At 34.3% G+C, this 14313-nt stretch overlaps 1 protein-coding gene across 1 annotated transcript in view; it reads right to left on the bottom strand.

Annotated features, from left to right (window-relative positions):
- The window catches only part of LAMA2 (laminin subunit alpha 2), a 606143-nt gene that overhangs the window by 301466 nt on the left and 290364 nt on the right, over positions 1-14313 (bottom strand). Inside the window, exons 11-12 of the mRNA XM_060283517.2 lie at positions 4835-4975; positions 2304-2477 (exon numbers count right to left, since the gene is read on the bottom strand). Of these exons, the coding sequence (XP_060139500.2) occupies positions 2304-2477; positions 4835-4975 (315 nt within the window). The remainder of the gene's footprint in view (positions 1-2303; positions 2478-4834; positions 4976-14313) is intronic.

Here is a 14313-nt window from a genome sequence, read left to right as displayed (position 1 = left end):
ATAAATATTTAGGAAAAGCTAATAGCATCTCATAAATATATACATTTTTTGACTTAGGAATTAACAATAAAAAGGCAGAGGAGGGATTATGTACCCACAGCCCCCTGGTCATGGATGTAAACAAAATTCTGTATTTAAGCAGATGTACTAGTTTCTTGATATACTATTTCTGTCAGATTCTGGCAATGGCTCTGATTCCTACAGCAATTACTGGTAAAGAACTTAGCCTCAACTATTTAGAAAAATGGCTTTACTGGATTTACAAACAAGGCCTTACAATTTTCCATTTCCTTAGCAAGATATTAAATCAACCAAGCTAAGCATGTCATCATGACTGTAATTTATGTGATATGACATGACAGTTAAGATGTACTGTGGTAATTTGTGAGAGTTGGCAGTATTATTGTAGTATCAAAAATTTATATGGTTCAGTTATTAAGGCGAATTGTTTCATTCATACTGAGCTATCTGACTGTAAACCACAGAGGCATTTCACATTACATTAAAAAATGTCTTCCATATTCAAACAATTTGCACACCCTGTTATGATTATTTTGTTCACTGAATGGAAACTGAAGCACAGACAAGCACAGCTTTTTGATGTGAAAATGATCTGTGGGGGACATGAAGTACTTCGTTGTGGGTGGATATAAGACGCAGTTCAGCCAGGATAAGGGAAGTTATCTTTGGGAACCAACAACTACGAACAGGATGTCCAAATCCTTTGCTCTGATGCTATTTAATATCGCTTTTGCTTGCCTTCCTTCTGTCAGTTTGATTTTCAGCCAACAGAAAGAAAAAGCATATGACCAAAGAAGAAATGATGGAAAATATGGTAAAGAATATTCTATTTAAAAACTATCTGTAAGTAAATTTCTCCATTGTAAGAAAAGTAAGACCTCTGAAACTCATCCAATGGCTCTTCTCTAAACTCCTCAGAGCAGTTAGAAAAAAGACAGTTTATGTATGTATTTATTTTTTTGGCAATTTTAAGCTATAAACATTCAAGTCGTATGTGCTATTTTATTCCTGTCAGGGATTCAGGAAGTTCCTAAATAGAATAGGATAGAATGACTTCTTGTTGGAAAGGGCTTTGAAGTAAAAGTTTAATTGGATTTTATTACAGATAGAAAATTTTATGCAATATACACTGTCTCTTTAAAAATACATATTCAATGAAAATGTGTTTTATTCATTTACACATTTTTCATAATGGTATTCAGAAGCTTGTAAAAATAAGAAACAGGCCACGAATTAAAATGTTTTCAGTCAGCTAAAACCACTAGTTCCCATTCATATGAACTAGTAACGTTTTCTATCTCAATACTCACACGCCACTATTAATATATTTTAATTTATTTAATCAATGAAGATTTCTTCAAACGTAATGCTATATTCTTATAGGTGAAAACTAGGCTTAAATAGCATCAACTTGCTAACGAATTTTTCTCGGACTGTCACAATTTCTGGTGTGATTAGCTGACTTAACTATTAGCTGAAAAGGTATTAAGTTCCACAGACCAAGCAAATATTCCCCCTTAGAATTACTATATCAAATTTTGTTTCCAACAAATTGTTAAGCAAAATAAAATAAAATAAAATGATAAAAGCCAAGGAACCTATCTAGATAAAGTTAATCCACAACAGGCTGGGGTGGGGGGGGGAAGCACCTGCATTTCTGAGATTGCCACATTTGTTTATCTGTGTGTGTTTTTATGTGTGTGAGTGGGCTTGGAAACAAACATGTGCTTTCAGTCTGGCACTTCTCTTAGGGTAGTTCTCTTCCTGAGCTCCAGGAAATATGGTGTTTATATAAGCTTCATGGCAAGCATTAAATTAGTTGTGTAATAAATTTCATTTCCAGTTAACATTCAGACGTGGTAGAAAAAGTAGCTCTCTTGAATATCAGTTTTGAAGTGAAATAGAAACGGATGAGAAAAACTTCAGTAAGTATTGCACCATAGACAACTCTAGAAAAACAGCTATTTCAGGTAAACGTAACACCGTCTCTTCCAATATCTATAATTTGTTTTGCAAAAAAATATCCTAGAGGCTTCATTAATTTTTTTGTAGATCCAAAATGTGGACACAGAACAGCAACTATGTAGAGTTGTGAAGTAGGCATGCTGTGGCCCACGGGGCAGGGCGGAAATGTCCAACTTAATCTGATTCAGCTGTTTCCAGCAATTCAATACAGTATACATTTGATTTTATCTGTCTTTAAAGAAAGACTAAATAAAACCCATTATTCTTATTGATCAGTTAAAGCAAAGTAGCAAGAAGCAAGCACTATCTGGACTTACTTTGTTTCCCAGATACAGAGCTGGCGCGCTCCAGTAGTAGCTCTGGGGCAGGGCTTGTCGGGCCTTCACGCTGCTGATGCTGATCTGCTGAGGTGGATCTAAGTCATCCTGCTGCGGAGTCACTCGAATGTGGCCAGAGATGTCAGTCAGATACCAGCCACTCATGTCTTGTATCTTAAAGGAAACACACAACCATCGTTACTTAGGGAAAAAAACCCCACCCACTTCTTTTCTCTTTCATATTGCTGTAGTGTTCATTTTATGAAAATTAAAAACGCAGGAACTATGAAAGTTTAGAAAAAATGAGAGTTGTGAATATCATTAAACTTGTCAGATGTACTCAACTTTAGGCACCAATTATTTTTTTGCTTGATGTTTCTAAGAGTTTGGATGGTATGATATAGTAACCTGCTTTTATTGATCCAACGTGCTTTTTTAAAATTATGATTACAAATGCTTCTTTCTTAAAAATAGAAACTCATTCAAAATTACACATAATGTTATATAAATTATCAAATAGTTGAACTTTGATTGGCATGTTTTTCACTCCACTAGTAATTTCCTGTTTCGTATAGAAAAAATTATTTCAAAAGGTGTTATGCATGTGTTTGTAAAGCAGAGGAAGAAAAAAGATATGAAAGGTAGCTTTTCATTTAATATTTCCTTCCTTTTCATATATTTAAATTTAAACTTTGAGGCTCAAGTGCATTTGAATCTACCAGCTCACAATACTGTACCTATTCCTTCCCATGAGGTTGGAAGCGTTGTAGGAACTCCTAGCCTAGATCCTTGGCCCAGAGAAGGGAGGAGCCTTTAAGGGGGAATTAGGGAATACATGATGATTTGCTTTTCCATGTTTATACTCCAGCCATGGGTGGGCACACAGCTACAATTCAAAACCATCCAACCTCGTCAGGACAAAACACTGGATAGTGGGGTTTGTGGCTACCAGGTGCCCACTAGATGTGTGTGAGCTGCTTGGTGCTGTAGGTGATGGGGAGCAGAATGGTAATGGTGATAATATGTGGATGAAATATTTTTTAAAATTTCTTCATGTAGAGGTCATTTGATTCTGCATCTCCCAAAGCTGTGGAATTGCTGGGACTGCCCTGGTCAAAGAAAGAGAGATTAAGTAAAAGCTTATGGGATAGCCACACTACAAGATACACATTAGTTCCTTCTCTTCCCTTTCCAACATCATCATCAGACATTCTAAGACAGCCCAGTGAGATTCAGAGAAAGTTGTTTCCAGAAGACCTACTGAAATGCAAATATCAATGGACCTAGTTTCTGAAGAACAAGGCTGAGTTCTACCTCTGTTCCTCTGCTAAACATAAAACTTTAGTACATTAATGCAACAGTCTAGAGGGTGAGGTGCGACTCTACAAACAAAAGAAAGAAGTTAAACTAGATGTTCATATGTCGTTGGTTCTACATAATTTGCTCCAAAAGCTATGCATTTGATAAAGTATGTATAAATTCAAATTTAGGTAAGAGAGTACAATCAGAAACTACTCATAATATTTCAGACTTTAAAAGCAATACAGGCAGAGAAAATTTTCATAGTTGTGTTAAGGATTAGGTAGCTGACTGAAGTTGAAAGGCAAGAGTAGTGTTTGGAAGACAGTTTTATTAAAATAGTGATCTTTGTAAAAACCAACCCTAATCGTAACAGTCTCCTGCTAAAATCCTCCAATGACTCTCCAAGGATAAGAACTCAACTTCTCAGTAAACTCAGCCCTATATGGTATAGTTTCTCATTCACTCTGCAGGTTTCTCTTTCTTTCCCCAGCCTGTTTTCTGTTACTCTGTACTTCTAAGTGCTGCCACATAGGCTATTTGAAATTCCCAAAGGTCCTCTTTTATAAGGAGACAAATCGCTGTCTGTGGAGGGTTGAAAAGGCAATGGGAGTATGGTGAGAAGTGAAGGTGGGAAGGGAAACATGTTTATGTTTATGGTAGAGGAAGAATATCCCAGTAACTACTAAACAGGTAATAATTGAACTTTTTCAAATCAATAAGAATGAACGTATTGTTCAAATTCAGTGTCTCGTTTTAACGAAGAAAGGGCCCTGGCAACATCAAATCACGACTAAAGGCTGGTGGGTAATATGTACCATGTATATAGTTATTAAAGGAGTTTTTATTAATGGGTATCCCAAAAATACTGGTGAGTGAAATACATAATCCTTCATAGCACAATCTGATGTTTTCTCTGTGGAATCATCTGCCCTTGAGGCTAAAGCAACATTAATTCCATTATTGCTTCACATAATAATCATGGACACCGGAAAGGCTAGTGTTGACTTATTCTAAGAGGTTCCAGTCTACACATCGGTACAAATAAAATCCTAAAGGCTTTGGTCAAAGAGGCACAACTAGCATTTGAAAGAAAATTCTATCACTTCTTCATGATAAGTTTAAGTAGAAGCTCACTACAAGAAAAAAATTAATTTCTTATAGAAGGAAAACAACAACAATAGCAAGAAGCCCCGTGGAGCAGCACATAGGATTCAAAGGCTGTTGCTTACATTGCCATAGGTCCAGTAGGAGCTCTGACATCTGTCTGAAACCCCTGAACAGAAACACTCATCACAACCTCTATGATTATCCTCTTGCAAATTGAAGAAGCCGAATTTGCAGCGACTACAGTCTCCTCCTTCGACATTTTCCTATAAATAGAGAGGTGGGTTAGCAACAGAGGTGCCCTTCAAAATGGAGCACTGTCTCTATTTCTGTTTATGAAAAATATAAGCTTTCTATTCTTCATTTTACCTCTTAGCCTTAAAGTATAATGATATTTTAAAAAATCTTCTCAAAAGCTTCTTATTAAGTTATATGCTGTCCTAACCACACTGATGGGAAATAATTTGGATTCTAATCTACTGCAGTAAGTTACAATTTGATCTTCATCTCTGTCAAGGGTATGGAGTAAATGTCACGATAAATACAGCAATAAGTTAGACATTTGGTTTACTATTTACCGTTCTATGCTGTTGAAGTACTTCCTCTTAGGAACACAAGATATATGATAAAAATAAAAGACATTAAGCTAATACATGGATGTAGAATAGAACACTGAAATTATACAGATGGTAAAATACTTTTCACTCCACATATGAAAAATACATATATTTGAAGCAAGCATAAGAATCTGACAGTTAGAGAAACTGGGACAGATAGTTATACTATTTCCCTGATGAGATCCAGTAGGAAGGGAGGAAAATTTTCCCTGGTTAATTTTCAGTGTTTCCTTTAACCCGCTGGTATAGCCAGTTAATCATATAGTAACATTATGGGAAAAAATAGTTCTCATTCAGTGACTGCTCTCCAAATTGGTTTCATTAATCCTAGGCCCAATACACTGAAAAATTATTTGTTTATAGGTGGGATTCAAGCCAGGGAAAGCTGACTATATGATGAAAAGCTGGGAAGGGTGTAATCTCTCAACTTAAAGAATGGTTAATCTTGACTAATGTCTTCTCAATGAAAGTTCCCTGCTTTCCAGGAAACAGATTCTCAATATTCCCCACACACGAAATTGCTCCACATTTTCCCTCTTCCTTGAATTCCCTTATTACAATTCTGAAGCTTTCCTTTTCCTTAGAGAACTAACTTCTCTCTCAAATGTGTTCCCATTGCCCTTTACACATTGCTCTATTCTAACCACAAAAATGTACTGCTGTATCTTCTAAGATTATTCTCTCCAACTACATACCATAATCTGTTCAGGTAGAACCCTGTCTTACTTACCTCTATAGTACAAGAAAATGGCAGTGTTCCTGGTACAACACTGAGCACTAGCTTAATAAAACTTTATTAAGTTTAAATAAGTCTCTTGGTGGTCATATTTTTCACCTAGTAGATGTTTCATAAAAACACTTTTGAATAAAGCAAGATTGGTCAGAAGATGGGATAATAAAATCTGAGAACATGGGGGAAAGACAGAAGAGGGAAGAACAATAGAGAAAAAAATAGACAAATTTATAAAAAATAAACAAAAAAGTTCTCCTTGTATCCAAGAGAATAATTTATTTGAAAGTAACTTTTGGGCTCAATTTCTATGAATTATTTACCACCTCAATCATTTCTACATTGCCGGGAGCCTAAACAAAGAGGCATCTCTAGGCCTGTTTCATGTGTCAAACTTTAGCCTCCCAATATGTACACAGATTTAATGACTGCAATGATATTTTTGCTAGTTTTTGTTTCTAAGGTAAATTTCAGATTTTTTGAGATGGTAGATGTCAACAAAACTAATCAAACTAATTTCAGACCTAAGGTGACAAATAAATCCCCCAAACCCTGAAGTTGAGAGCATCTTCAGAAGAGTACACAGGCAGGAAAGATGAAACATATCCATAATCATAATTTAGTTTATCCTGTTGAAGACACAGTACAGCTGTTCTGTACACTGTGTTCTTACGTGGTTGGTCTAATCTACTTTCATTTACTCTAATTTGAAAGCTTGGAATACCACTTTTCTGAGATTCAGACTGAGTTCAACAATTAGAAAGTTTTAGACATCAGTTACATTTTCTGTAACAACATTTTCGCCTGGCAATATGACCTTGAAAAGTAATGATTAAATAATAGCAATATTCAATTTAATTTAATAAACCGAAGCATCACATTAGGGTAGACATTCTAGGGACTATAAAGATGGGTGAGTCAAGGTCTCTGTTTTTACAAGCCAGCATCTAGAGTTGGGTAAAAAGATACATTTACAATCAACCTTAATACAAGGTGGAATATGAAAAGGTCATCTCAGGGCTTCCCTGGTGGCGCAGTAGTTGAGAGTCCACCTGCTGATGCAGGGGACACGGGTTCGTGCCCTGGTCCGGGAAGATCCCACATGCTGCGGAGTGGCTGGGCCCGTGAGCCATGGCCGCTGAGCCTGCGCGTCCGGAGCCTGTGCTCCGCAACGGGAGAGGCCACAACAGTGAGAGGCCCGCATACCGCACACACACACAAAAAAGATCATCTCAGAAATAAATTAAATTATGGCAAAACAGAGGAGGAGGGGCTAGTTTCTGCTATGAAGGCTTGAGGAGGATTTATGAAGGAGTGGAATTTGACTTAAACTTTGGAGCATGGTTTAAAAATTCGACCTGTTGGAGGGGACAGAATAGAGGCCTATGTTAGTAAAGTATTAGGAATAAGAAATAATTCAAAGCTTAGTTTGACTTCTGGGGTTACTGGAGACTGAGTAAATAAGGCCAGTTATATGAGGACTCCATATCTACTTAATTGACCCCCAATAAAAACCCTGGACACCAAGACTTGGGTGAGTTCTCCTGGTTAGTAATACCTCATATGTGTTGTTACATACTGTCGCTGGGAGAATCATGTATGTATGATTTTACTGGGAGAGGATAACTGGAAGTTTGTGCTTGGCCTCTTCTTGATTCTTCCCTTTGCACCTTTTGTCTTTGCTGATTTTAATCTGTATCCTTTTCACTTTAATAAACCACAAGTATAACAGCTTTTCAGAGTTCTGAATCCTTCTAGTGAATCATTGAAAAGGAGTGTTGTCTTGGGTCCCCCAACACACCACCGTAAAGATAATAGGATGTCTACACCTATAAAAACAGGTTAGCCAACTGGTAGTTTTACTTTGTTTATTGTGACAAATCTTTGAGGCAAAATATTTTAGATCCTGCTACAGGTCCTCAAGCTAATCCTATACTCAATTCACTTCAACCCTCTTCACAAGCAATTATCAACTCATAAATTTGCAAAGACCTTATCTAATATTGTATAGCATCCCAGCTGGAAGCCACCGCTTTAAGTTTCTAGACTTCTACTTTTCCAGTCCTGAGTCTATACCATACTTTTTCTTTATTTCATACTTTCTCTAGCTCCTAGTCAGATTGAGCTAGACTCATTCAGTTGAGAAGTTCTTGGTTCTGACTTTTCTCTAGCTCTACTACAGTTGAATATTAAGCCAACACTAAATAGTAAATATGGTGGATATAGTACCTATATGTGTGTCCTTATGGACTGGTTAAAGAGCCTCTTGAAGCTGGTAGGAAAATGAAGAATCAGGGAGAACATCTTTTTAGCTCCCTAGCACTCTGCTCTCTGGACATGTATAGGATTAATTAGTTATATCAAGTTCTACTTCCTTTTTAGTTTTCTAATCTCCCTTGAGAGAGTATATATCTAAGTAATTTCTTATTGAAGGATTGTGTCTCCAGAGTTTTCTTTAAAAAGATACTAGTTTTAAAATAGTGATTACTAGAGGACATTACAGTTTGATATTTAATAAATTTTAGATTTTTAGAGTGGCACAATTCAAACACAGAAGCATGGTGTTCCAGGACTTTTATTGAACCCTCATAGAGACAGAGGTTCCCCACTTTCTAGTAGTTTGCTAATACATGTGATCTTGGAAGCTTGGGTCTCAATTCTTTTTATGGGTTCCCAGGTGCATAATTGCTTTTTCAAAACTTCTTTATGACTCATCAACAACTGTCATCCATGAAGCAACCCCTCATTGTATTCCTAATTTATTTTCAGCTTGATGGGTAAGTTTTATGGGTAAGTTCGTTAAGCATTTTAATTTCCTTTGCTATCAATATCAACTTATTAATAAATGCTCTGTATATCACTTCTCACTGTTTCTTTATTCTCTGTAATTATTCATTCATCAAATCATAGCTGAGCTACTACATATAAGGCATTATATGAAATGCCAGAGGGAATATAAAAAATGCCCTCAAGACAATTATAGCAAAAGAAGTAAGAATGTGGACAAATAAGTATAAGGCACAAGGGAGTTACTGCCCTAAGAGGAGTACTGAGTACGTGCTCTGGATCTGACACCAGATTTATGACCAAAGTTCTCCAACCCCCTGAAGGAAGAATAACACAGAGAAGCCACAAGGCTGAAAGAAAAAGATGTATCCCAAGGTTTGTATGACAGGAGTAAAATAGGCTACTGCAGCACTGTTCTCTTTAATTAGAATGTTCACAGATGTAAGAATGTCTATTGTAGATCTTTTAAATCAATCAATCAATCCAAACAGTAAAACCATCGTTTTTGTTCTTTTCTTGCCACTTATATTACTAAGATCTTCAAAGGCAAATACCTTATAATGTGTCACCATCCAACTCAGTCGCTAAAGCACAGATGTGAAAACAATTGATCCTGAATACCTAATAATGATGGTGAGAGTCTGTGACTTCTAGCCCAAATACTATTTTAGTCATTATGAGACTTCTCTTTCCTTTAGCTATTATTCTATCACTTCTTTGTACGGATCAACTTTAAAAAGAATTGTTAACATGTAATTTAATACAAATTTTAAAAGTTGTTTTAACTGTTTATCTAAACAAAATGGGGTCTAATCTATTCTCTCTCTCAGCATTTCAAATGGATAGCTCTTGTCAATCCAGTATATTTATTTTAATATTTTATTTATTTAGAGTTCAATAGTGATTCTAATTTACAAATTTAATGGTTATTTTTATACCTAAACCTATGAAGTAGGTAATTTCCAGAATGCTCCAGACTTAATTTCCAGAATGCTCAGACTTCCACTCTAGAGATTAACATTCCCTTATACGACCATATTTTCCTAAAAACAAATATTCTAGTTTTTTCATTTCTAAACCATTACTCTAGTTGGTTATATTAACAAAAATTAAACAGAAACTAATGAGAGTTAATTATTTTTTCATTGTCAAATATTAATCCACATAATAAATATTTTTATTCTCTTATGTATCGTGATAATAAAAAGTGTCCCTTCAGACCAGTGGTTCTCAACCTAGTTTTTATTATCTTATCCCTAAGGAGCCTCTTTAGTCATTTTTTTCATAATCATCTCCACCATGAAATTTTAATTCTACAGATACACTGCATGTGCTGATGTACTGTGTGAATATGTTTGCCTTATACATAAAATGGATATGATATTTTTGCCAAGAACAAATTTTCATCCCCTTAGAGAGAAATATGTGCTTTATATACGTATTTCTGCTGAACATATTTAGCTGAATATCTAATTAGATATTTTGTGGCCTACCCTATAAAAAATATATGTAATAACTGTCCTTTTTGTCTTTAGTACTTTTTTTTCCCTAAAAACAAAGTTGAATTAGAAAAATCTGACTAGGTTCTTTTTTCTTGAAGTGACATATTGTTTGGTTGACATCAGTTTTATTTTTGCTATAGTTTCCTTAGCAGTTTCTCTCTCGAGAAATATAGTCACAATAGTTCCCCTGTATTCTTTCTTATGAAGCCACCTTCTTATAAATTAGGAAAAACTTCAACAGTACATGTTTATCTGTGATTGTTAGCCAACTGGGAATTCTATTGACAAAGTTACCAGGAATATCTCCACTGATATTTAAGTTATTTTTTGTGATAGTGCTTCAGAAATTTTGCAGTCATGCTTGTTTATTGGGGTGTTTGTAGTCAATTACAGATTTTCCTGTTATGGCCTTCATTCTAATGTATCCTAGTATTAAAAGAAGTTAACAAAAGAAGGATAATTAGATAATTAGCATTATTTCTTGAGTGTTTACTCTTTAAATATACTGTTCCAAGGCTAAATAATAAATACTTGGTGGGTTAGAAAGAGAGAGAGAAGAAAATAAATGAAAATTTAGTTCTCACTTTTTACAACCTTAACTTTTAATATTAGAAAAAACAATATTTTTGAACTGTAACTGTTGCAAGAGACAAATTCTGGTATATACGTTTAATGCTAAAAATTCTACATCTGCAATTTAGATTTTGGATCAAATATATAAATCGAATGCCTCTTGTAAAAATGCCCTGGGTTCTAGCCGAACAAGTTAAAGAGGTAATCATTCCTGTACATAAACGGAAAAGAGGAGGGAAACTCAAACCAATAAAAATATTAGCACACACCATAAAAGTCCCATTGGGGAAAATAACGGAAACATCTCTACTTGTAAAAACAATATAAATAATCAAAAAATTAATCCAGCAGGTATTTATGATTATACTTTATATTTGCACAGGGCTTCAATGTTATAATTACACCTACTGAGAGCTGGGCAAGAAAGATTTAGTATCATTTTATGGATTAAGAAATATGAATCAGACAGTTTAAGCAACTGTCAAATCTTCACACTTCTTTTAGTTTTCTCCTTTCCTTCTTTTTTATGTATGAGCCACTGTGTTATCTTCTTATTTTTTAATGACGAAGAAAATATACAGAATTGATGTCATCACAGAGGTGCAAAAGACATTAAATGGATTGCAAATTGTGAAAAGATCATAAAGGAAAAGAAAAAGGTGACAAGTGACTATGGCAGAAGAACGATTTATACCGGGGGATAAAGGATAGCTTTGCTGAGAAGTGGAACTGAGCCTTGAAAAATGCCTAGGTAAGCAAAGGGAAAAGGTCAGAGTGAGGGTTTCCCAGCAGTCTGAATGGAATCTGTAAAATTCCAGAGTTAGAAAGAGGTTGATGACTCAAGAAATTAAGCAAGGCTGGAAGACAGTGGCTGAAGCTCAAGAATATTCTGGCGAGGTAAACCAAGGTCAGATCACACCACTTTGTGTGTCAGTAAGAACTTAATGTAAAGTGCAATAATAAACCCAAAGCAAAACAAGATGAAAATACAGATTTTGATTTCTAGTCTTTTACTTCACTGTTTATCTTTCCATTATGACTTTGATAAAAATAAAAGCACATGTTCCTACCTAGATCAATGTCTATTTATATTATTTATCAGAGCCTGCAATCCAACTGACTTTGGATACATAATATGATGCCAAACTTCAAAAGAGCCAATTTTTAGCATGTAGTACTTAAAATGAACAAATACCAAGAGTCAGAACAGTATTTACATTTACTTGATTTGTCATATATCTGAGATTGTCTTATCTCTTGTAATTTACCAGAAGAGAGAGGAATTTTCAAAATTTTAATAATGCATAACAATTAGTAAATATTTTTGTGTTGCATTGTTTTCATATTTTGAAATATAATTAGGATGGGGTGCTCAGTAATATCATTATCTAAAGAAGGATATAACAGAAAATCTTATGTGTAGAGGTAATAGTATTTGACAGTGTATTAAGTGAGAAATTTTGTTCACCTCTTTTTAAATCAGGAAATCCTTTTTTTCCTTCAATTAGAGAAAGTTTAAATCTGGAATTATTTTAAAGCATTAGAAAAGTACATATAATATGATAATTATCCACTACCCACAACCTAGAGGCAAAAAATATGAATGTTTTCCCAAGTGTGCTTCAGTTATATTTTTAAAGAAATAAAACTTAAGCGCATTTGAATCTCACTTCTCTCACTGCGCTTCTATCCTATTCCTTTCCCTCTTTCTCTAGAGTTAACTATTATTCTGAAATTAGTACACATAATATCAGTGTATTTAAATTTTTAAAATTTATATTTGTGTGCTCACAGAATGTTTTATGTTTTACAACTTTACATAAATGATAATATAATGGCATTTTTTTCCTTCACTTCACCTGAAATTTATCAGTGTTTTTACACATAAGACCTATTTCACTCACTCGAGTTGTTTCTTGTACCAGATTACATGAATATATTATAATTTATTTTTTCTTCTTTATGGATATTTAGATTTTTCCTAATTTTCATTATAACAAGTAGGTCTATGTTGAACATCTTGTACATGCTTTTATATGTCTCTTTATACATGTTATATAAGATTCTTTTGGGGTAAACATCTAGATATTGAGTTGCTGGCTGACAGGTTTTTAATATCTTTAATGATACTAGATAATGCCATATTGGCCTCCTAAGTAGTGGTACTAATTCATCCTAATAACAGCATTTCCATTTCTCCAGATTTTCACCAGCACTTGATATTAGCAGCTATCTCCCCATTTTAAATATTACTTTATGGTTTTCAATAATCTTTTAAAAAATACCTGTACTTGAGACATTTATTTCTAAGCACCACATAGTTTTGTTACTATTCTAAATATTTTTATTACATTTCCTAATTGGTTATCACTAGTGTATAGAAATGCTACTGCTTTTTATAAACTGATTCTTGTATTCTGCAATCCAGTGAAACTCTTCTGGGTTCAAAATTCTTTGACTAAAGTACATATATTCTGAGAATTTTTTTCAGTGAAGTTGGACTATTAGTGGGAAACAATAATCTGATATTTGTCTCTAGTTTTAATATTTTTCTCTTTGTCTTGACTAGTGGGCAGGGTTTCTACTATAAGACCTGCTGGTGGTCTTTTTTTTTTTTTATCTTCTTCAAAGGATGTATAATTTTAATTCTACATAATTCTTTACTCCTTCATTATTTCTTGAATATTGTTTCTCCCCAATTTCATCTAATCTCTTGTTTGGCCAGTCCTGCTAAATTTTATGTTGTTTTTTTATCATTCTATCAGCCATGCCACTTAGCATCTCACACTTTTATTTCTTTATCTCCCTATGGCAATTTACAAGTAATTTCCTCCATTCTGTATTTCTGATTCTCTATCCAGCAGTTTCTAATCTCTTGTTCAACCCATTTACTGAATTTTAAATTTCAATGACTACATATATTTTTATTTCTAGAAGTAAACTACAGTAATGTTTTTCCACACCTGCGTATTCTTTTAATATAGTGCCCTATTTTGTGTTGTTTTTTCCTATTTTTTCTTTCTTTGTTCTTTTATTTTCTAGTCATATTTTTATGACTGTACATTTTCTACATATTTTATTCTATTATTTATATTATAAAAGTATGATTACATATTTTGTTTATATAATTTTTTTAGACTATCCTATTTTTTTAGTGTACAAATATTCTGAATTTTACGGCTTCTGATTCCCTTTTGTAGTTATTTTCCTTTTGTGCAGTATACTGCTTTCCAGTGAGCTCACTGTCAGTTAAGGCTATACTTTCTTTCCTGTGGAAATACCATTTGCTTGACTTGTTGAAGAATTCTAGCACAGAAAGGGAGAATAAAACAGACCCCATTCCCATGTGGCACACAGGTTTGAGGGTTTGACAATGCACTATTTTTACCCACCTA

The sequence above is a fragment of the Globicephala melas genome, chromosome 14 (genome assembly GCF_963455315.2).
Source record: "Globicephala melas chromosome 14, mGloMel1.2, whole genome shotgun sequence".
In the NCBI taxonomy this organism is placed as follows: Eukaryota; Metazoa; Chordata; class Mammalia; order Artiodactyla; family Delphinidae; genus Globicephala; species Globicephala melas.
This window is presented reverse-complemented; position numbering and strand designations above follow the sequence as displayed.